The sequence below is a fragment of the Triturus cristatus genome, chromosome 1_1 (assembly GCF_964204655.1).
Source record: "Triturus cristatus chromosome 1_1, aTriCri1.1, whole genome shotgun sequence".
Classification (NCBI taxonomy): domain Eukaryota; kingdom Metazoa; phylum Chordata; class Amphibia; order Caudata; family Salamandridae; genus Triturus; species Triturus cristatus.
The window spans coordinates 802,745,499-802,766,805 of NC_140579.1; the positions used below are offsets into that span (position 1 = coordinate 802,745,499).

The window sequence follows — 21,307 nt, forward strand, 5'->3', positions numbered from 1 at the left end:
TGGAAGGACGACCATCTTGACAATGGCTATTCGACCGGCTAACGACAGGGGCAGCCGGCTCCAAAGGGGGATCTTCGACTCGAGCAAGTCCACTGCACGACCGAAATGACCCCTCCAGAGTTCGTCCACGTCCCTGCTCAACCAGACACCTAAATAGCGAGTGGTACCTGACGCTCAAACAAAAGGATAGTCCGAGGTGAAAGGGATGGTGGCGTCCGTGAGAGGGAAGAGGATCGACTTGTTCCAGTTGACCTGTATGCCCGAATAACCCCCAAATCGTATGATCTCGTGTACTAACGGACTTAGATGTTCCTGGGGATGACGAACATATAAAGTGATGTCGTCCGCATACATAGAAACCAAGAGAGCGCGTACCGCAAACCCGATTCCCCTCTGTGTGTGGTGTTGTCAGTCTAGCCGCCAGTGGTTCCATCGCAATAGCGAATAGCAAAGGTGGGAGCTGGCACCCCTGGCGGGGATGGGATCGGATACCATGCCATTGATCCGTAGACAAGTGGTGGGGAGAGTGTACAATAATGACTTTGCGAATAAAAACCAAACTAAAGCGGAGACGTGGGAGGATAGAGAAGAGGAAGGGCCATTCCAGGGTATCGAAGGCCTTGGTGGCGTCAAGCAGGACGGCCACCACAGGGAGTGCTGGGTTGATTTGGTGAAGGACGAAAAAGATGGTCCGAAGATTGTGGGAGGTTGCCCGGCCTGGTATGAAGCCGGACTGATCTGGGCGAGCGATGAGCGGCATGAGAGGGAGAAGACGCGACGCTAGCAGTTTGGCAAAGATTTTGTTATCAATATTGAGGGACAGGGGGCGATAAGAGTCACACAGTTCGGGGGGGGGTTTGTCCGGCTTGAGAAGAAGGGTCAGCATGGCCTCACTGAGCGAAGATGGAAATTGGCCACTCTCGAAGGACTCATTATACATGGCGGCCAGATGCGGCACCAGTAGTGGAGCGAAAGTCTTATAAAAGGAGACGGTCAAGCTGTCCAGACCAGGAGCCTTATCACCAGGCATGCTGTTGATGGCGGCTAGAATTTTCTCTTTAGAGAAGAGCTCATACAGGTATTCCCGATGATAGTTTTCGAGCCATAAGAGCTTGAGGGTATCGAAATACTGGTCGAGGGCCTCACGCAGGGTGGGGGCGGAACCTGCTGTGTACAATTGCGTATAAAAATCAGTGAAATGCGCCTTGATCTCCTCGGGAGAGTAGGTACGAGCTGGGCCACCGTCCCGGAGCGCTATGATGTAGGATTCAGCACGGACTGGGCGGAGAAGGTTGGCCATGGTTTTACCTGGTCGGTAACCCTCGCTGAAACGGCGTGCCCGGGCCTCCCTACCAAGGAACAAGAGCTCCGTTAGCCTCCTCAGTGAATTCAGTATGTTTCTCACGAAGGCGGGGGGAGTGTAACTGGGCTAGGATCAAGAGCTTGAGAATGAGTAAGCATTTAATATCGAATTACTGCTTAAGAGTGTTGTGGATGGAGCGCAGGACCCCGGGCTGTTTAGAGATGCATACACAGCGAATGACGACTTTGAAACCCTCCCAAAGAGTGGAAGAAGAGTCCACAGAGCCCTCATTGAACTCAAAGTAGTTAGTGATCACGGTCTTGATCTCATTACAAAAGACGGAATCACGCAGAGAGTTAGATGGTAGCCGCCAGGAGAAAGCACGTCGGGGGGGACAGAGTTAGACGGAAACCGAACTGAACTGGCGCGTGGTCGAAAAGAGTTTGCGCCATTTGATCAACGGAAGTGAGCCAGGAAAGGACATCAGGAGAGGAGATCCAGAGATCCAGCCGGGGCCAACAACCACGTGTGCCGGTGACGCAAGTGCCCTCGTGGGCATCCGGATGCGTGTGGCGCCAAGCGTCGTACAGGGAGTTCTCGGCTAGGGTGGAGAAATGCCACAGCATGGGGGTGGGAGGCATGAAAGCCAGAGCGATCCAGGACGGTGGAAAGCTAAACATTCAAGTCCCCACCCCAGAGGAGCGCAGTGTGGCCAAGGGGTGAAATGTGGTGCCATACCTGCGCGAAAAAATCTGGGTCATCCTTATAAGATTGCAGCTATTGTGTAGGGTTGGGCCTGAAGGGAGCCATGCAGAACAACAAAGTGCCCTGCGGGGTCGGTTATAGCATGGGAGGTTTGCCAAGGGAGCCCCCTACGTAAGAGAATAGAGACCCTCTGAGAATAGTTGGAATAGAAAGAGGAGTGCGATTCTCCCCAGTGCCGGGAGAGCAGTCTGGCAGCAGATGTAGGAAGCAGTTGTCTCCTGTAGCAGACAGATGTCTACCTTGTGTCGGACCAGATGCGCATGGACAAGTTGAGCCTTGCGGTGGTCGTGGAGGCCCCGAATGTTCCATGTCCAGCAAGTAATGTCAGTCATTCAGTCATGCTGTGGAGAATAATTAAACGAAGTGTGATGAGTATGGCCTGGGTCTTCGTGCGGGTGCATATGGTGTTGCTGACTAACTGAGAAAGCGACGAGTAATGCAGCGGCGAAGGGGTGAAACCAGGACAGCCGAGGGCCAGCCGCGACAGGTAGCGGGGCAGCAAGGAGAGCTGCAAACCCCGAAAGGAGGATGCTGATTAGTGTCGTGCCCAGGAGCAGAGTCTTGGGGTGGTGCGCAAGGCAGCGCAGCATGGCATAGCAGAGCCAGGCTAGAATGGCATCGCAGGGCAAGCTGAAGGGCAGGGCAATACAAAATAACCAAAACCAACACACCTCAGAAGGAGGAGGCAAATCCCCAAGGACCCCCCACCCAAATTGGTGAGCCTTGCGGTGATCATTTAGATCACGAATGTTCCATGTCCCTGGAATAATAGTCATATTGTGAGGGATAATCATGCAGAATGTGGTGAAGCTGGTAAGGGCCCACGTGTGGGTGAGTGCGCGAACCAATGGTGAAGGCAAAAAGCAGTGCAACAACAAAGGGTATAAGAAAGGACAACCTAGAAGTTGCTGCGACTGGGCTTCATGGGGGAGCCAATAGGTCCAACATGTGAGAGGAGGTGGGAGCAGGTACCATGCGCAGTGTTGTGGCATCGGAGGAACAGATAAGGCGGTACAGAGCTGTGCATCGAAACAGTTCTGGAGCAACATCATCAAAAGTGCAATACATAAACCAAAAGCAATGTGACAAAAACAAAGAAGCCCCAGCAGGAGGCTTTTAACACCCCAAAGGAACCCACCACCCACACCAACCCCTTAAACAGTTTGAGAGACCACCCAGACCCGCCCTAGGGAACCACTACTGGGAAAGGATCAGTCAAGAGCCAAAGTGGGAATTATCCCGCTGGGTCATGGCAACGCTCTGCATATGCCCCTGTCTAAGAGACAGGGTGGCCAAGCCAAAAATTAAGAGCAGGTGACAGAATATGCAGAGTTTTTGCAAAGGTACATTTAGTCCTGGCTCCTCATCAAAACCTCCGAGAGCCGTTTAGTGCAGGTTAAGTCTGTCGGGTCTCCGGGCGGGGGAGTCCAGGTGGAGAGCAGAATTCAACTAGCTCCGCAGAAGACGATGAAGTCCGTCATTGTCACTTAAGACGCCAGAGGCGGAGTCCTGAGAGAGGGCTGGAGTGTAACGGTTGGTGCGATTGAGCTTCTTGGCAAAGGTGAGAGCATCTTTAGGCTCAGGGAAGACGAGAGTTTTGGAGCCCTGTCGGACCCGCAGCTTGGCTGGATACATGAGGGAGTACGGGATCTCATGTTTTTGGAGGATTCGCTTTGCAGGCAGAAACTCGCGTCGGGTAGCCTGCACCGACAGAGTGTCATCCGGGTAGAAGGACAAGGCGTTGCCTTCATAACGGACCTCACCCCTGTCCCTTGCCGCCCAGAGGATGGCATTGCAGTCCCGGAAGTTGAGGATTTTGGCGCTGATAGTGCGAGCCGGCGATCCAGGTGCAGGACGGGGGCCAAAGGAGCGGTGGGCACGCTCAACAATAAAGACTGGGGAGAGCAGGTCTCCAAACAGTTCACGCACAAGTTGCTCCACGAAATCTTCCATACCAGAGATGTTTGTGGACTCTGGTACCCCAGAGATGCGGAGGTTACTTCTTCTGGAGTGTGCCTCCAAGTCCTCGCTTTTGGTGCGTATTAGCTCCAGGATTTTGTCCATTTGAAGTAGTTTTCGGCGATCCTGAGTGGCGACATCCTCAACGTCAGAGATCCTCGTCTCGGCATGCAGGAGGTGGTTGTTGTGCGAGTGCACTCGTGACTTTACCACGTCAAGACGTGAGGAAAGCTGGTCCAGCTGGCCAGCGATGCCAGAGACGGCGGATTTGACCTCCAGCATGATGGCCTTGAGATCGTCCTCCCGGGAGGCGGCCATCTCTGCGAGGGGGTTGGGATCCTCCGTCGGCGGCCGCACCGTTCTGGCGCGTCTGGCGGCGTTGATTGAAGGTGAACCTAGGCTGCTTGGGGTCGGCCTTGCCCATGACACCAGTCGAGAGGAGAGTGAACAGGGAACACCGCTTGGTGGCGGATCAACACACACAGCTGCAAGGGCATCTGACAAAGCAAGAAGAAGGTGCTGAAGGCGACACCTGGGAAAACACCAGGAGGAGGGAGCAAAGACGATCCTTGTGGTCGCTCGCCGCGACAAAGTGTTTGCAGGCCCCCCCCAGGCGGTCAGGTCAGCTAGCAGATAGGAAAGCGACCCAGCAGCGCGTGGCACCAATGTGGCAGTCCAAATCCGGAGACAAGAGCTGTGAAGGGGTCCATGGGCCACATGTCAGGGGACACCGATAGTGACAGCAGTGCAGGTGTTGACAGGAGTGCAGCTGCGGGGAGCGGCGCGGCAGGGATGCGAGGAGGGGCGCGAGGCCTAGCACGCACGGGGCCGAACCCCACGGGGTGACAGGAGCGTAGAGACTAAACAGGAGCAGAGGCCCCGCGGTGTGGCACACGCTACCCCCAACCCAGCCGCAGCGGCCCCCAACAGCGTTGGCACACACCCCAGTCCGCTGTAGACGGGCAGCAATCAGGCCGTATCAGGAGCTGGCAGCAGTGAAAGGCAGGGAGGCCCGCCCGGAGAAGCCACAGCGTATGGAGACCCCCGGTATCGCCTGTGGAAGGGCAGCCCCGCATCGGGACCGCGCCCGAGGCGGGAGGTCGATGTGGTTCAAGGCAGCCAGCAGCAGTGCAGGGCAAAGGCGGGTGTACGGCCGGGCTGGTTAGGTTCCAGGCAGGGAGGCAGGCCTCAAGGTGAGGCCGGGTGGCGGAGAGTTATTAAGTCTGCATCCGGCTGCCGATGAGGGTGGGAGTCGCACCACCAAGAGAGGAGCAGCGGTGGGGTGGGTTGCGGGGGGCTCGCCACCTACGTCGCCCGGCCTTAGTGGAGCGAGCAAGGACCCAGCGGGCGCTGATAAGGGATCGGCCGGCGCCCGTGGTTTTTGGCAGAGAAGACCTGGCAGTATGGCGCGCGGGCCCCAAAGCCCCGTCCCCGAGAGCCCCCGGCAGGTGGAACACTCACCAGGCCCCTCCGGTAGCAAGAAAGGACACAAGCCGGGGCCGCGCTCCAGGCGCAGTCGGTCTGAGGCGATGAATCCTTGAGGCAGCATTTGGAAGGCCCGAGTCCAAGGTGCAGGCCCAGGAATAGAGCTCAGCACAGGAGCGGCGGAGCAAGGTGCAGAAAGCGTCCAGCGGCACCCTGAGACGAGATGAAGGTAAGAACGCCGGGGCCAGGAGGTCAGGGAGCTGTCATCTTCAGGATTGTGACGGATTTTAAAGCTTCATCTGTAATGTCATCTTGGCAGCCAGCCGTCCCTCATCTAAAATGGTATACGTCTGTAGGTGGAACACATTTGTGGCATGGTGCACAGCAAAGGCTGTGGATCCCCTTTCTCCCCCTCTTTAAGAGGTTCTCCTCTTCATTTTTCTTTGGCCCAGCAGGGCTCTGCCCTGGGCACCCTTAAAGGCTATCTTTTGGCCATTTTGCCCTTTCTTCACCTTACTGATCTGCCTTCTCTTTTCAAGTCTCCTATTGTAAATGGACTTCTTAAGGGCATTACTCAGCTCTTTCCTCCTATTCCTTTCGTAATGCCCAAGTGGGACTTGAATCTGGTCTTAACTTACCTTATGTGTGCTCCTTTCGAGCCACTACATAATTGTCCTCTCAGGCTCTTGGCCTTATTGACTGGTTGCCATCACCCCTGCTCGCAGGGTGAGTGAGCTTCAGGCTCTTTCTTCTAAACCGCCTTTTCTTGCTGTTCATCCGGACAAGGTTGTCCTTCGAACTAGAACTTCTTCCCAAAGTGGTTACCTCTTTCCACATAGGACAGACCATCACTTTGCCCACCTTCTTCCCGCCCCGCATCCTTCTAAAGAAGAGAGGCTCCACCATTTGGATCCAAAACGTGTGCTATCATTTTATCTGGATTGCACAAACAATTCCGGATGGAAGATCAGCTCTTTGTTGGCTATGTGGGTGTCAAGAAAGGTCGGGCTGTGCAAAAAAGAACCATCTCTCGATGGGTTGTTCTTTGCATTAAAATTTGTTATTCCTTGGTGAAAAACGAGCCTCCTGTTGGGTTGCACGCCATTCCACCAGGGCTACGGCAGATGCTACTGCTTTGGGACGTGGAGTCCCTCTCAATGACATCTGCCAGGCAGCCACGTGGGCATCATTGCACACCTTCACTAAACACTATGCCTGGATAGCCAAGTCCGGAGAGACGGCTTCCTTGGCCGTTCAGTTCTCCAGGACTTTCTGGTGTGAATTTGGTTCGCAGACTCACCTCAGGGTTGGTATCGCTGGGGTATCTATTGTCAGGTAAGGACTCTATAACTAATAGTCTTTCAGATGAACAAGTTACTTACCTTCGGTAACGATATATCTATAAGAGACATATATTAGCTATAGATTCCTTAGTGCCCCACCTATCCTCAAGGCTCTGCGAACTGACTTCTAGAGTAAGTGAATCCCTTTCAGGGCCCGAGTTTTGTGCACCAGTGGTCAGTGTCTTGCATGGCTCTGTGCTTCTGGCGTGGAATGTCGTGTAAAGAACTGACATCAGCCATAGGGGTGGCATCTAAGTAGATACCGCGACGTCATTCCGGCGATCACGACGCCAACGACTAACTCGTAGTCGACCGCCACCTACTGGCGCACAGGGGTACTGCTGAAGAAAAATTCTCCGGATCCAGTCTGACGTCTCGGGGTAATTCTAAGGTAAGGAATCTATAACTAATATATTTCTCTTACACATATTGTTGCCGAAGGCAAGTAACTTGTTCTTTAAGGTATTCATTGATGCCAAGTAAAGACCTTGATGCAAAATATGGTCTGAAGACCAAAAGGAAAGCTGTCTTACTCCATAAATTTAGAACTTCCCTATGTTATGATACCAATATGGTTGGAAACTGAGAGGGCCTTAATGTTGTACACCTCACCATGGGATAGAGTCTAAGGAGCATTGTTCGCTTTAGAAGGAGTGCTTGAGGTCTAGGTTTGTAGGAGCCTTTGTCAGGAAGCGTGCATGAGAATTAACATTCCACTTGGAGGAGTAACAAGGGAGGACTGCCTCTTGAAGTATACCTTTTAAATTGTGCTGCACACTAAACAATCCTTCTTGATGGATAGGCACTTCTATAGGAGGAAGTGGGGATGGAGAACCACACTCCAGTCAATCCATGTTACCTCATCAGTGTACCTGTTTTCCCGAGGTAGAAGACGGACCATGAGTTATGCAACAGGCTGCAGAAGTCATTGCTTCTGGGTCCTTCCAAGTTGTCAGTTCAAGCTAGCAGAAAAGGACCAGGCTATGAAGATGACCCTCTGGACTCAAGAGAACACTCAAGACTGAATGGAAGTCCATTGTCCACTCAAATCGAAATGAAACCATGCATCTAAGGGCCAGCCAGGAGTAGTTGAGACTAGCAGTCTCAGAGTTTTGAATAAATTTAGTGGAGCAAGGAGGAGATGAGTAGGCTTAATGCTCCTCCAGTTATCTAGGATGAATCTCGATCTCTTGATGACAGTTGTGGGCAAACGCTGATACACCTTGGAAAGTTATGCTTAAAAGAGGCGCAAGCCAGTTGTCTAGAAGGTGTAGCACTGACCTTCTTATGCTACATACATGAAAACTAGCTGATCTTCAGATGGCTCTAAATTGCAGTAGAGTAGTGCTAACATTAGGATTATGCTTACTGTATTAAAAGCTGTATCCACATTATGGTTGGCTCCTCAAAATTGATCAGCCCAAAGAGCAGGAGTTAAAAAAAAAAAAATGGGTTTAAGGCAGTCGTAGGAAGCTGGCTCTGTATATACTAGACCAAAATGGGGTATAGTGTGCAGTCGAGTGGAAGCCCAAAGGAAGGCATTGGTAAAGGTAGATAGCACCTTAATCTCTATTTGTTTTATTGTGGGTGAGCAGTAAGGCTTTAGCACAGGGTAGTGGTAAGCATTTGTTGTACACACTCAGGCAAGAAATGATGGCACAAACTCAAAGACTGAACTCAGACCAGTTTGTATATATCAAAAATATTATTTAGTTATTTTATTTCTATAACCATGCCATACCTGGTGCAAATAAGTGAAATAATACTTTGCAAAATCTAATGCAGTGATTTACACTTGAATGCAGGTTAAAATGCAGTTGGTTGAATTACAGTACAATTACAGTAAGTCAACAGTTCGAAATAACTTTTCAGTTACTTTACAGATTACTGCACACTTTACTTTTTAGATTACTTTTTAAGTTACTTTTGCTAATCAGTGATGTCTAGATATCACACAGACATTTCCCAGACAACAGGTAAGTAATTCACTTTTAGTATATTTGCAGTTTTTCAATTTTTCATACAAACCAACTCCACACTTAAAAGAATTTTCAAGGAAAAGCAGTCAATGCAATCCTATGGAAGGAAATTAAGTTAACAGCTTGCAGGTAAGTACTTATTTGTGGGAGTTGGTATTCTGGGATTTGAAGCGGGGTTCACCCAGGGTCGAGGAGGCACTCGGAAAACCCTCAGTGGCACTAGGTTGGCCGGGTGCAGAGTACCATGGCCTAATGTTATCCAATGGGGGACCGGTTGGTGGCTGCTCACAAGCAGGCCACATGGTTGGGGGAGCAAAGCTCCTGGTGTTAGGCTCAGGGCAAAGGGGGATTCGAGTTAGCACCCAAAAGTGCACCTGCTGCGGCGGCTTGTGCAGGGTGCTGTTTTCGCGTTGGGTGCCTTGTTTTAAATGGGGGCTGCTGGTTTTGGGTTTTGGCTGCAGGCTCGGTCCAGGTAGACTTGCGGGAGGAACCAGCAGCTGGACAGGTTAGTTGGAGGGCTCTCTTCTCCAGGGCGCAGGGCTTCTGGATGCTGGGGTTTCTTTTGAGGTTGGATTTCACGTTACTGGGCCACTCGCGTTTGGGGCGGGTTACCATGCAGAGGCTGCAGGCCGACGTATGGGAGTCCTGGAGGTGTCACCCATGGTGGACTCGGACTCTGGGGTGCTAAGGGCCCTCTCTGGGACCAATGGGTCCCTCGGACTTAGGCCGTAGGCGTCTGGTGCAGTGGGGGTTCCAGGCATCGGGTTTCTTTGTCCTCAGTAGGCTTGGAGTCTTTCTTGGCTGTTTCTTTTGAACAGATCTGCTGTTCACAGGAGAGTCGGTCTTTGTTGAAGGCAGTCAGTCCTCCCAGGGTTCTGGGGGTTGCTGTCTGCAGGACAAGGTGACTTTTCACACAGTATCTCTGGAAACTGCAGACGGGCCGGGGCCAAGTCAGTTTTTCTCTGCTGGGTGTCTTCTTTCGTCGTCCTTTGTAGGTTGCGGGAATCTGTCTTCTTTGTTCTGGGATGCCCCTAAATACTGTATTTAGGGGGCGTTTTAGGGGTCTTGAGGTCAGTACCCAATGGGCTATTATGGTGACTACATTCTTGGTGTGCTCACCCCACGTGGGAGAGTGTGGCACAATCCCTAATCCTGATTGGAGAGTGCCTGCTATCTGCAAGATGACTTGCACTGAAGAGTGGGTTTCACCTCCCCCACCTGAAGGGTGGGGATGGCAGAAGTGGGCACACTTTCTGCCCTGTTCTAATTTTTCCCGCCTGTCTTACCACCGAAAAGGAGGGGAGACGGGAAGGGGGCCTGCTCCTGATGGCTCTAGAGGTTGGGGGTCACGTTACAAAGGCGGCAAGGCCTTTGAAGCTCCCCTGCCACAGATGGCTGTTGCTGACCTGGGGAAGTTGTGACCACTTCCGCCCTGGAAAGGCTTTGTTTCTGTTCTCGGGGAGCGATGGCTCCCACCCCAGGGGTCCAGAAACCTGTCTGGTGGTGGCAGGCTGGTGTTTACCAGTGAGGGAACACACCAGAGGGTGGTCGTTTTTCAGGGGGCATCTCTAAGATGCCCTGAGTTCATTTTTCATTGAATCCCACACTGGCATCAGTGTGGGTTTAATGTGCTGAGAAGTTTGATACCGAACTTCCCAGTTTAGTGAAGCCATTATGGTGCTGTGGAGTTTTTAATGGCCAACTCCCAGCACCATATAATCTTAATGGCATTACTGCACTTACTATGTCTAAGAATTGATCTAGACATTGTAGGGGTACAGGGCTCATGCATCTGTACCCTCACCACTGGTATAGTGCACCAAGCTAGAGGTGTGGCTGACGTATGCCAGAGCAATGAGTTGTAGGCATGACAAACATGTATGTGTGCCATGTATACTCTTCACTTCTGCACTAAAGCACACCGCCTGCTGTGTGTGTGTGTGTGTGTGTGTGTGTGTGTGTGTGTGTGTGGGTACAGGGCATCTAAGGGTGGCACAATAAGTGTTGCAGCCCATATAGGCCTCCCCTGGCCACAGGTCTCTTGGTACTTATGGTACCTTCTACAAGGGACTGACGTGGCCAGAGAGGTTCCTATTGGGGGTTAAAAGTGCAGTTTTGGGAAAGAACACTGGGACCCTGATAGGCAGGGACCCAGGGCACATCCAGTCAAAGTTCATCAGTAGTCTGGCAAAAAGGTGTGGGGTGGGGGGTTACTGCAGTAGAACCCAACGTCCTACAGCTGTAATAAGGGGGAAGAGCACTCTTCGTTGGGTATTACTTGTAAAGAATCGGTTACAGCAAACTGTTTGGATTAATACGTTTTTTGCAACCTAGCAACTTCTTCAGAGATTAAATTTTGACAATTCTATCCCTTTTTCCTATTTTGTAGGTGCAGCGTGCTGGTATGACAAGGAGTAGCTGTGATGTAAACCCAGCATGTGCACTTTGTGGTTGTCGAAGTTGTGTGTCACCAGAAATAGTTTACGAGGCTCCACTTTCCGAATGTCTTGCCCAGCTTGATTCCTGCGTTCACCCTGTTTTATCATTCCCAGATGGTAAGAAACTTGCTCAAGCATTCATGTACATTGCGACAGAATGTCTTGACCAGTTAAGTTTTATCATTATGGAGATGTTGTCTGGGAAATAGTAAAGAATGATTCCATGCATCAGGCACAATCTGTCTATTTTAAAAACCAAGTAAGGATGAGTTAGTTATGAGTTTTGATGAAACAGGGTGTGTTAGAGGGCCTGTTAGGTACATTTATACATAGAGCGTCACTAGTTGAATGCGTTTGACAAGTGAAAAGAATGGTCTGGTAAGTCTAAAAAGAAAAAAGTTGGAGACAAGAGTGAACCTGAAGTAGACTGAGACCCTGAAGGAAGGATGCGTTGAAAACAAGTGTAATAGAAGTACCTTCCCATAGATTTGAGCTTTGAAGTTATATTCCATTAGTATTTATGTAGCACTGACTGCGCTAAAAGATCAAAGCTCTTTCTAGATTGTTAGGTAGCTATTCTTTATGTATCTTGCATACAGAGCTTCATGGTCTTAATGAGGTCATATAGCATTTTGATTTGTTACGAATTCCTGGACACCCTTTGAATGTATGGTTAAAAGGGTACTGTTCGTAGTTTGTCGTAGATTAATGGAGTTATGTACAGTGCACAAGGCTTTTAGGTGTAAAAGGGTACATAAGCAGGGAGCATTACAGACACAGCTTCACATGCAAGTCTATATCATGGCGAGTGTTCAAAAGAAAAGCGGGTGCTGATGTGATCAAACCGGTTAGATGCTATGCGCAGCGGCTAGTTGTAAACTATCAAAAAGTTACTATTGCTATCTGGTCCTACATTGGGGGTTAAAGGTCTGACATTGAATCCATCAGGTGGAAGTTTAATAAATCTAGCAAAGAGTGACATTACCCAGAAGTATTGAAGACTAAGCTGCCTGGAAGTGTCATCTGAAGTCAATTGGGAGTGTGACGATCATAGATTATCGCAATAGTATGATATATTATGCTATCAGCCTGAAAAACTTCATGCTTAGGGTGAGTTGAATATGGTAGGAAAACACAAGTTTTTATTATATTTCTGAATTAAGTGGTTCCAATTGTCCTTTCATCTGTGAGTTAGGGTGTTCCACACTTTGCACCAGACAGTGCTCATATCCACATGGGTTCCCTATGGGGGGAATGGTTAGCAGCAATGCCGTGCGTGATGTAGGGTTTCTAGTTTAGGTGTAGAGCCTAAATTGGGCTGTAGAAATACAATTGGTAGAAAAAAGAATTCTTGATTTAACAGTGAGTTTTCTGAAAGTCTTCTTGTGAAAGGTATCCAGTCAAGAGAGAGCATTCACAAAGTTCTAATGGGTCTTTAATGTTTTCTACTGTGAGGTATTTTGCAATGTCTTAACTTGTATGCATACAGGTTTTGCTTTTCTAGAACACAATAGTAGTCTGGACATATTGATTATCAGTCTCACCGTACTTGCTAAATGCAGGAATATACTGTCTTAGTGCAGATCCTTCATCTTATGAATTGTCCTTGCAGGCTTCAGACTGGTCTGCAAAACTCCAGAAAGCCTTCCAGCACTGTCGGGTGATGCCACGCAGATGCTGCCATCAATCAATTTAATTAATTTTGATATGGTACTCTTACGGAGGTCCACAAATACACACACAAATTAAACAAGAAATACTTTACATACAATACAAAATTCTTCCTTTATACATTGCTTCCTACTACCCACGCAGATGCTGCCATGATTTTACCTCCAAACATAACACCAGAGTATTTTGGAAGCCAACTGGTGCTGCTGCAGTTTGTTTTTCAGAGTCTCCAGAGCACTCTGTCGTAAAGTGCCTAGCTCATAGTCCACCTCCAAAAGCTTCTGGGTTAAAACGTTTTAGCAGATATTGCACGATGATGTCCTTTCTAACCTCAATAACATCTGCATGTGGTGTTTGAGATTGGAACAAAAGGCCATGGACTGTTATTCCTGTGACTCCATGACCTATAAAGGTAACCAGAGGATAAGGAGGCCTAACTTCGTTTTGGGTAAAGCCTGCAGGGAGACGCAAGAGTTCTTTCCCTCAACTCCATCAAAGTCACCTGCCAATAAAAGACCTCTAAGAAGCACAAAAGCTGTCCTAGAAAGGAGAAATCCTCTTCCTGCTAGAAATGTTCTTATTCCAGAAACCTGTTGGAGTCTGTACGCCATTTGCCAATGCCAGACTCTTCCCTTCCGTCAGATAAGTTCTATGCTTTGAAAAAGATGAGATCAAACTTTTCAGCTAGATTGGCTAAACCTGTCGAGGTCAAGGACTTCAGGCTGGGTTTGATACATCAGTTCAGACTGCTCATGTATCCTCTGGTCATACAGAAAGGGGAAGAAATTTCTTGTGGCAGCAGAGATGCCTTGCTTCTTCGGGCTCCGATGTCCAAGAAGTAGAAATTCCAAGGTCCCATTGCTCTTCATGTTAAAGCTGCCTCCTGCTGTGATGCAGACTGAAGAGCAGGCTACGATGCTGCACTCTGTGTTGAAGAAACTGTTGTGTCGCGAGAGAAAACATTCGAGAAATTTCCATTACTTTCTTGATGGAGCACCTTTCCAGCACCCAAATTCACTCAGATGGAAAAGGTCTTAAGCTCTGCCTCCCTTGGCAATAGCTGATAAAGATTATGGCCACACAGAATATAATTCGTTGGAGGGTGTTAACTTCCTTCCCTACTGTAACCCTGTTGCTGGCTTATGTTTGGATTTAGGAAATGTGGCAATCCAATTTAATCCTCCAAGCAGAACCTGAATGTCTAACCCACTGCAGCTACTGATGGGCGAAAAAATCTCAATCTGTGGTTCTAAAACTTTTTACTCGCGATAACCGTACTCTCTGCGCTGCAAAGGCAACTTTTCTCATTGGCTAAATTCGTGCTTTATGGGAGTTGGCAATGATCAGCTTGCCAGACGACATGAAAAAAACATTGTTGTATCTGGTCAATAACAGTTTGTATGCATCCCAAAAATTCTTGAAGTGTGGCCTACTTTGTTTGATTGCCATTGATATGGCTGCCAAGCAAAGCCAGTGACCTAGACAGGTTTGTAACATGTCTCCAGAATCCCATCCTAGGGCAAGACGCTAGGGCCATGTGGATAAAGCCCTGACAGAAGCAAGGACGTTGAAGTCTCCTCGCAGCTGAAGAGCAGGAAATCCCCAGGCCCGGACACGTATTCCCGACATTTTTTAAATGCATGAAGAGCCTTATTGTGGGACCACTAAGAATGTTGTTTTACAATAGAGCCAAAGGAATCCTTCCCCGGTGGGGGGGGCGATCAAACATTGTACTCCTACCCAAAAGATGGAAACCACTGGAGGATCGTGCCTCATGCAGGCCGAGTTCGCTCCTCAGTTTGTAGACGAAGGTTTTGTTGAAAGTCTTGACCAACCGCCTGTGGCAGTTGTACCGCGTGCAACTCTACTACCTACTCCACCGTCCTCTAGTTGGGCCCCTTCTGGTGGATCCAAAAGCAGCACACACACTGCAACACAAAAAACTGTATTTACCTGATCACCTACCCATGCACTATGTACTACGTAGGCATGACCACAAGACCAGTGTAGATCAGAATGGGAGAACACAGAAGCACCATCCGATGTGGCCGAAGTGCGACCAAAATGAGCAATCACCAAAGTCCTAAAATGGATCGTTCTGGAAGCGGATCCTTCTTGGAACGCTAGCGTTCTCTTCGGTCGGGAACAATGGTGAGTATTTCGCCTCCAGTCCAACAAAAACTGACTTAATGATGAGATCCCGTCGACAGAGATCTAAACCACCTACCCCCACCTGCTAAGAATGTCCTTACTAACATCGTCAGGCTGACACAGGATCGGTCCCATGACAGCCTGGACGTTAAAGACCCACAACCCTCTTTTTCTTTTTTTTTCTTTTTTTTCTTTTTTTTTTTTTTTTTTTTTTTTTTTGCAAGCTCCTGCTTATAACGGTACTAAAGTCCTTGGGCAGGGTCTATACTGAGTTTCTTTGTGCCCCAACACCCCATTAGACTATACATACACCCAAACAAAGAGCCAGCCTTGCTTGACACCTCAAAAGCTCCTCTGATAGTGCCTTTTATATCTATCAAGATCATAACCTCCAAGTTGGGACCCTATCACCTTTTAGGTCCTCCTGCACTAATGGTTATGAGATGACGCCTTTTCGGTGACACACCCCTTTTACTGGAAACCTACCTGCAGGGACCGTACCAAGGGTTCTCGCTGTCAGACCCGCAATACAAACTCCCCCTTGGGAATAGACCACCCCCATATTATATTTTCTGAAGCCATCCTGCGATACTTACATTACATATTCACCCTGGAGTATAATTCACCAAATGTATCTAGTAACCCATGTGTTACTTGTGACCACTTCAAGATGGCTGCCGGCGCATGCGCGATATCAGCACATCGGCTGTTTAACGCCCTAGTATTCTTAGTTAGGAAGCAGTCAAAACAAGCTCCGACCCCCTCCTGGGATCATTCTCCCGGGGACATGAAGACTGGTAGTTGCTGACACGAAGTCTGCACACCTAATCAATGAGGAAGCTGATCCCCGATCAACCGATTTTCTTTTTCTTTCCCGCTTTAATCTGTAACCTTCCCGCATTTGATACCTGCTACCTCTTCCAGATAGCACGCTTCAATGCGGGTCCTCTGCGCCATCTGATGTAGCCACAACCTTGCCCAACATAGGTAAGCGCAACAACCAAGGTCTCATTGATCAGTTTTTGAGTCGCAATCTCAGCACCACAATGAATGACACCACACGTGTGTGAAGCGAGCACGGTGTCAAGGGGCAATATATTTCTATATGTTTAACATGTTATTGCTGCAAAGAACTGTTCACCAATTGTTTTCCGGACAGCTACGCTGAGCACTTTGAGGCATGAATATTCGAGGGGCACTGTTAAGCTTTACATGTGTTTTGTTTATCGTCCATGTCTACGATGTCAGTCAGAAGAGTTATGATGAAGGTGGTCTTTTCCTCATTTTCTTCCCCACAGCGCTGTAATTGAGGCATGATGTTTGATGCCCGGGGTCAGCTTAGTTTCTATACAACCCTGTAGTTACAGGGAAACCTAAACCTTTTGAGGTGTGATCAGTACTTTAAATGGGAAATTAGAAGTGCCGGAACTCACTAAGACTTTAGATATTTAGGGGCGTGGCTAGGGGCGTTTCTGTGAGCCAGGAATTTAATAGCCACATGCCTAAGCGCTTAAATGCCCATGGGCCAAATTCGCGTAAAATCAAACTGCCTCCTTACATCAGAGACATGGCAAGCATCAGCTTCTATGTCCTACGTACAGAGCCTAATTTTTGGCAGTTTGATATTGCGTGAATTTGGGCCATGGGCATTTAAGCGATTTACATACGAGAACACCTGCATTAAAGCTTACTGTTTTTAAGACCCTTGGTTAAGGAAGTTGTCCAGAACGACAGGATGATGAGCGGACGTCGGGATTCGACCCTGGTTCTTCAGTTCCACTCTCGGCACCTCTGACCGTATCCTCATTCTTGTTGCGATGCCAATGAGAACCATAGCCACAACTAGAGTCAAATTTCAGGGGGGGTGGGGGGCTAATTCTTTCAGCAATAGGCAGCAGAGATGCAGGGGCTCTAAGGGTGAGAAACAACCAATCCTCATGAAAAAGCAATTGGTTTTTTAAAGACCTGTGAAGTACTCGGGCGCGGCAGTGTTTGCGCCCGGTAAGCTGTCTCATCCCGGGCTGCCACACGATGGGGGGGGGGGGGGGGGTGTCTGAACCCTTTGATCCTAATGGACTTGCTCGCCTGATGATAACCAAACACTGCAGGAGCAACTCAGCGCAGAAATACACAGGCTGTTGCCAGCCAGAGCAGCACCTCAACACGCACCATCTGTTGCACGTACCCATACTTCATGGCCTGAGCCCTGCTGCTTCATGGAGTACCGGTACTCTCCTTGCCTGAAAATAAGTTCTGTAGTAGGGGATCTCTGTGTATAGTCATAATCTAGTGAATAGTCCCGCCCATGTGCGTGGACCCCGGAGCAATAACAAATAATCTCTAAAAGGTGACAAATCATGCAGACCTGCATACACCTTTAAGAGAGAATTTAATTTAAAGACAGATAATGCAGCCTATACCCACAGGCTACACTGTCCAGTACTTCAACTAGAATTCCACCAACATCCACAAACAGCACTGCCTGTCTAGTTTTTCTCCCCATAGGAAAAATCCCTGCCTCTACCAGCAAAAGCCTCTGGAATGATAGAGAGGAAGGAGTGGACAGACAAGCCCCATAGGCTGCCATTGTGTGGCTTAAAACAGGATACTGTGCCTTTAAGAAAACTTTCCAGGTTTCCAGAACTTATCCCAGAATGCCCAGCAGGTCCCATTTACTTTCAGTTCTTTTTTCCGGCTCCTGCTTGCAGGACCCTGGAGCATTGAGCTCTCCCCTTTTCAAGGGTTTTTTGGAGATTTTGTAAATTTTTGTCACTTTTTCAAGTGTTTAGTAGCTGGTACTGTCAACATGCCTGGCTTGTTCGACAAGTGCCCGGAATGTGGTAGAAAGAAGGCTAAAACTGATCCACACGAGGTGTGTATAGGTTGCCTTCCCCAGTTCCACGTGCCTGAAAACTGTACCATCTGCCACTCGTTCTCAGCCAGGACCCTGAGGGACAGGATGAAAATCAGGCTTCAAGTTCTGGAGGAGAGAAGACTGAAGGCACCAGGTGGGTCTGGAGGGGCTGATTTGCCCCATACTGAGGCCTCTGGGGGGCTCCCCAGGGGCAGGAAGACCAGTAAGCGCTCCCACTCCACGTCGAGGGCGTCGACGGCGACGTCGAGGAGGATGACCACCGTCTGTTCGCCATCTCCCCAGGGCTCTGGGGAGAAGCGGCATCGAAGATCGCCGTCGAGGGACCTGAATAGGCCGCCGTCGACTACATCGACGCCGTCTTCGGCGCAGTCGGCGTCGAGATCGGACCCGGCGTCGGCGCTCGCCGTCGAGGGGAGATCGCCGTTCGCCGTCGATGAAGAGGAGACGGTCGACGTCGCCTCCGAAGAGGAGATCGACGTCGAGACGCTCGAGGTAGAGGAGATCGCCGTCGAGGCACAGGTCGCCGTCGAGGCACAGGTCGCCGTCGAGGCACAGGTCGCCGTCGAGGCACAGGTCGCCGTCGAGGCACAGGTCGCCGTCGAGGCGAAGGTCGCCGTCGAGGAAGAGAGTCACCGGAATCGGTGTACTCTGTGGTGTATACGCCCCCTCGGATGCCTCCGTCACCGCCTCCTCTCCCGCCTCCGCCGACTCCTCCGCCATCACCACCACCACCGCCGCCTCCACCGCCACCACCGCCTCCACAGCCGCGGACACTACCTCCGCCGCCCCCACCTAGGTCGCTGCCACGCACTCCGGTGGGACCGCCGCCGGTTCCCCCGCGGTCGGTTTTCCTTCCGAGGTACCCGACTCCGCCGCAGGGGACCCCGAAGCCACGACGCCCGCGGTCGCCGGGACCGGCTACACCGGCGGACAGGCCGAAGAGGTCGCGCTCCCGCTCTCACAGGAGGAGAAGGTCACGGAGCCGTGGACGGTCATCGTCTGACTCCGGACGACACCGTAGGAGGCACAGGTCCCGGTCACACACGCGCTCCTCGACCAGAGACTTTTCCCAGACGCTGTCGGACTCACCGGGGACTAGGGTGTCGCCGGTGGACGATTTGGTCTCTTTCCAAGAGGTGCTGTTGAGAGGGGCAGCAAAGTTGGGTATCACGGTGACGGTTCCAACACCCACGACGTCCGTGATATTCGAGACACTTCATAAGAAACATCTGTCTCGCCCTCTACTGCCTCTTGTACCAGGACTGGTGGAACCCGCGTTGGAGCTGTTCCTCACTCCCGCGATGACGAAGGCCGCCCCCTCCAGGCTCATGAAAAAGTATAGGGCCCCGGAGTCGGACCCTACCTTTTTGAGAGTGGACCCGAAGCCGGATTCGGTCATCGTGACGGTGGCGAGGAAACAACATGCGACCGCGCCTTCGTCGACGGTCCCGCCGGACAAGGAAAGCCGCTGGCTGGACTCTGCGGGCAGGAAGGTGTGTGGGACCGCCGCCACTACCATGAAGGCGGCGAGTGCAGGGGCTTTGTTGGGCCGTTACGACCGGGCCCTGTGGGAGTCCCTGCAGCAGTATGCGCGGACCTACTGCCCCGGGACAAGGAGGACTTCTTGGAGACAGTGCGCGAAGGCATGCTGGTTTCTAACCAGGTGATCGGCGCAGCGGCGGATGTATCCTTGCTGGCCGCCCACGCTTACTGCCATGGCGTTCACCAGAGGCGGCATTCGTGGCTGCGCCTGACGTCCCTCAAGCCAGAGGCGCAGCAAAGGGTGGCCAACCTGCCCTTCTCGGGGGAAACCCTGTTCGGGAAACATGCGGACGATGAGAAGGCCCGCATGAAGGCGGAGGCGGAAACCCTGACTGCCGTTGGGTTGGAGAAGGCCGAGAAGAAGAAGCGCCCGTTCCAGAGGCGGTTCGGGTCTTCGGGCAGAGGGCGTGGGCAGGGTTCGGGACAGCAGCAGCAGCAACAGCAGCAGTTCCGCAAGCCCTTCCAGAAGCGCCAGAGGGGTAGAGGAGGCCAGCAGGCTACTACCACTACCAAGGGCCCGGCCGGGTCTCGTCCCTGAGCGGCTACTTCCCCCTCAACCGTTACCCACTCCAGTGGGGGGAAGCATTCAATTTTTTCCGGCAGAGTGGAGAAACATTACTCAGGACAAGTGGGTGCTGAATATTGTTTGCAATGGATACAGTCTTCGGTTTATCAGCCCGCCTCCAGCGATTCCGCTGGTCAGCTCTCGATTCCAGCTGAGAGAGCTCCAGGCGGAGGCAGACATCTTGTTGAGAAAAAAGGCGGTAGAAGAGGTACCTCTGTCTCAAAGGGGAAGAGGTCTGTACTCTCGGTTCTTCAAGAAGGACAAGAACGAGTTGAGGCCCATTCTGGATTTGCTACAGGCAAACAAATGGATTCGCAGAGAGAAGTTCCGCATGCTATCGTTGCACCAGATTTACCCTCAGCTGCAACGGGGAGACTGGCTCTGTGCCATAGATCTACAGGATGCGTACTTCCATGTGCCCATAGCGAGGAAGCACAGGAAGTTCCTGCGATTCCAAGTCGGCGCCAATCACTATCAATACACAGTACTGCCATTCGGGCTAAAGTCTGCTCCCAGGACCTTCTCGAAGTGCATGGCGGTGGTGGCGGCACACCTGCGGAGGAACAAGGTGTTTGTCTACCCGTATCTGGACGATTGGCTGATCAAGGCTTCATCCTTCTCGGAAGCACAAGATCACTTCCGATGGACGTGCGCTCTCTTACACAAGCTGGCGTTACACGTCAACATGTCCAAATCGGTCACGACTCCGGTCCACTGCATACAGTACCTGGGGGCCTCCATCGATACGCGGTCAGCAAGCGTGTCTCCTTCGGAGGAGAGACGGTTATCACTCCTTCGGAAGGCTCAGGACTGCTCCATCGACGACAGTGAGGAAGGTGTCTTCTCTACTGGGATCGATGGCCTCCTGTATCTTCCTCACGCCTCACGCACGGCTACACATGAGGCCACTGCAGGAGTGCTTGGAGGATCAGTGGGATCAGAGGACAGGCTCTTGGGACGACAAGATACGACTGTCGCTGCATGCTCTTCAATCTCTGAAGTGGTGGTGTTCGGCGGAAAACCTCCTCAAAGGGGTTCCCTTCCACAAGGACATTCCCACGACGAGTGTAGTGACGGATGCTTCTCTCCAGGGCTGGGGAGCGCATTCCGGGGACTTGCAGATTCAAGGGAAGTGGTCTCCTCTGGAATCGACGTACCACATCAATTTCCTGGAACTCAGATCTGTCTTCCTGGCACTGAAGGCCTTCCTTCCGTCATTCCAGACCAACTTGCTGCTGATACAGACGGACAATACAACCACGATGTATTACCTCAACAAGCAGGGGGGGTC

The 21,307-nt window shown here is 50.8% G+C and overlaps 1 protein-coding gene across 5 annotated transcripts in view; it reads left to right on the plus strand.

The window, feature by feature from the left end:
* The window catches only part of KANSL1 (KAT8 regulatory NSL complex subunit 1), a 1,694,895-nt gene that overhangs the window by 1,070,276 nt on the left and 603,312 nt on the right, over positions 1-21,307 (plus strand). For all 5 annotated transcript variants that reach the window (XM_085650272.1, XM_085650270.1, XM_085650273.1 and 2 more), the window contains one exon: positions 11,164-11,329. In XM_085650272.1, coding sequence (XP_085506398.1) covers positions 11,164-11,329 — 166 coding nt within the window. The remainder of the gene's footprint in view (positions 1-11,163; positions 11,330-21,307) is intronic.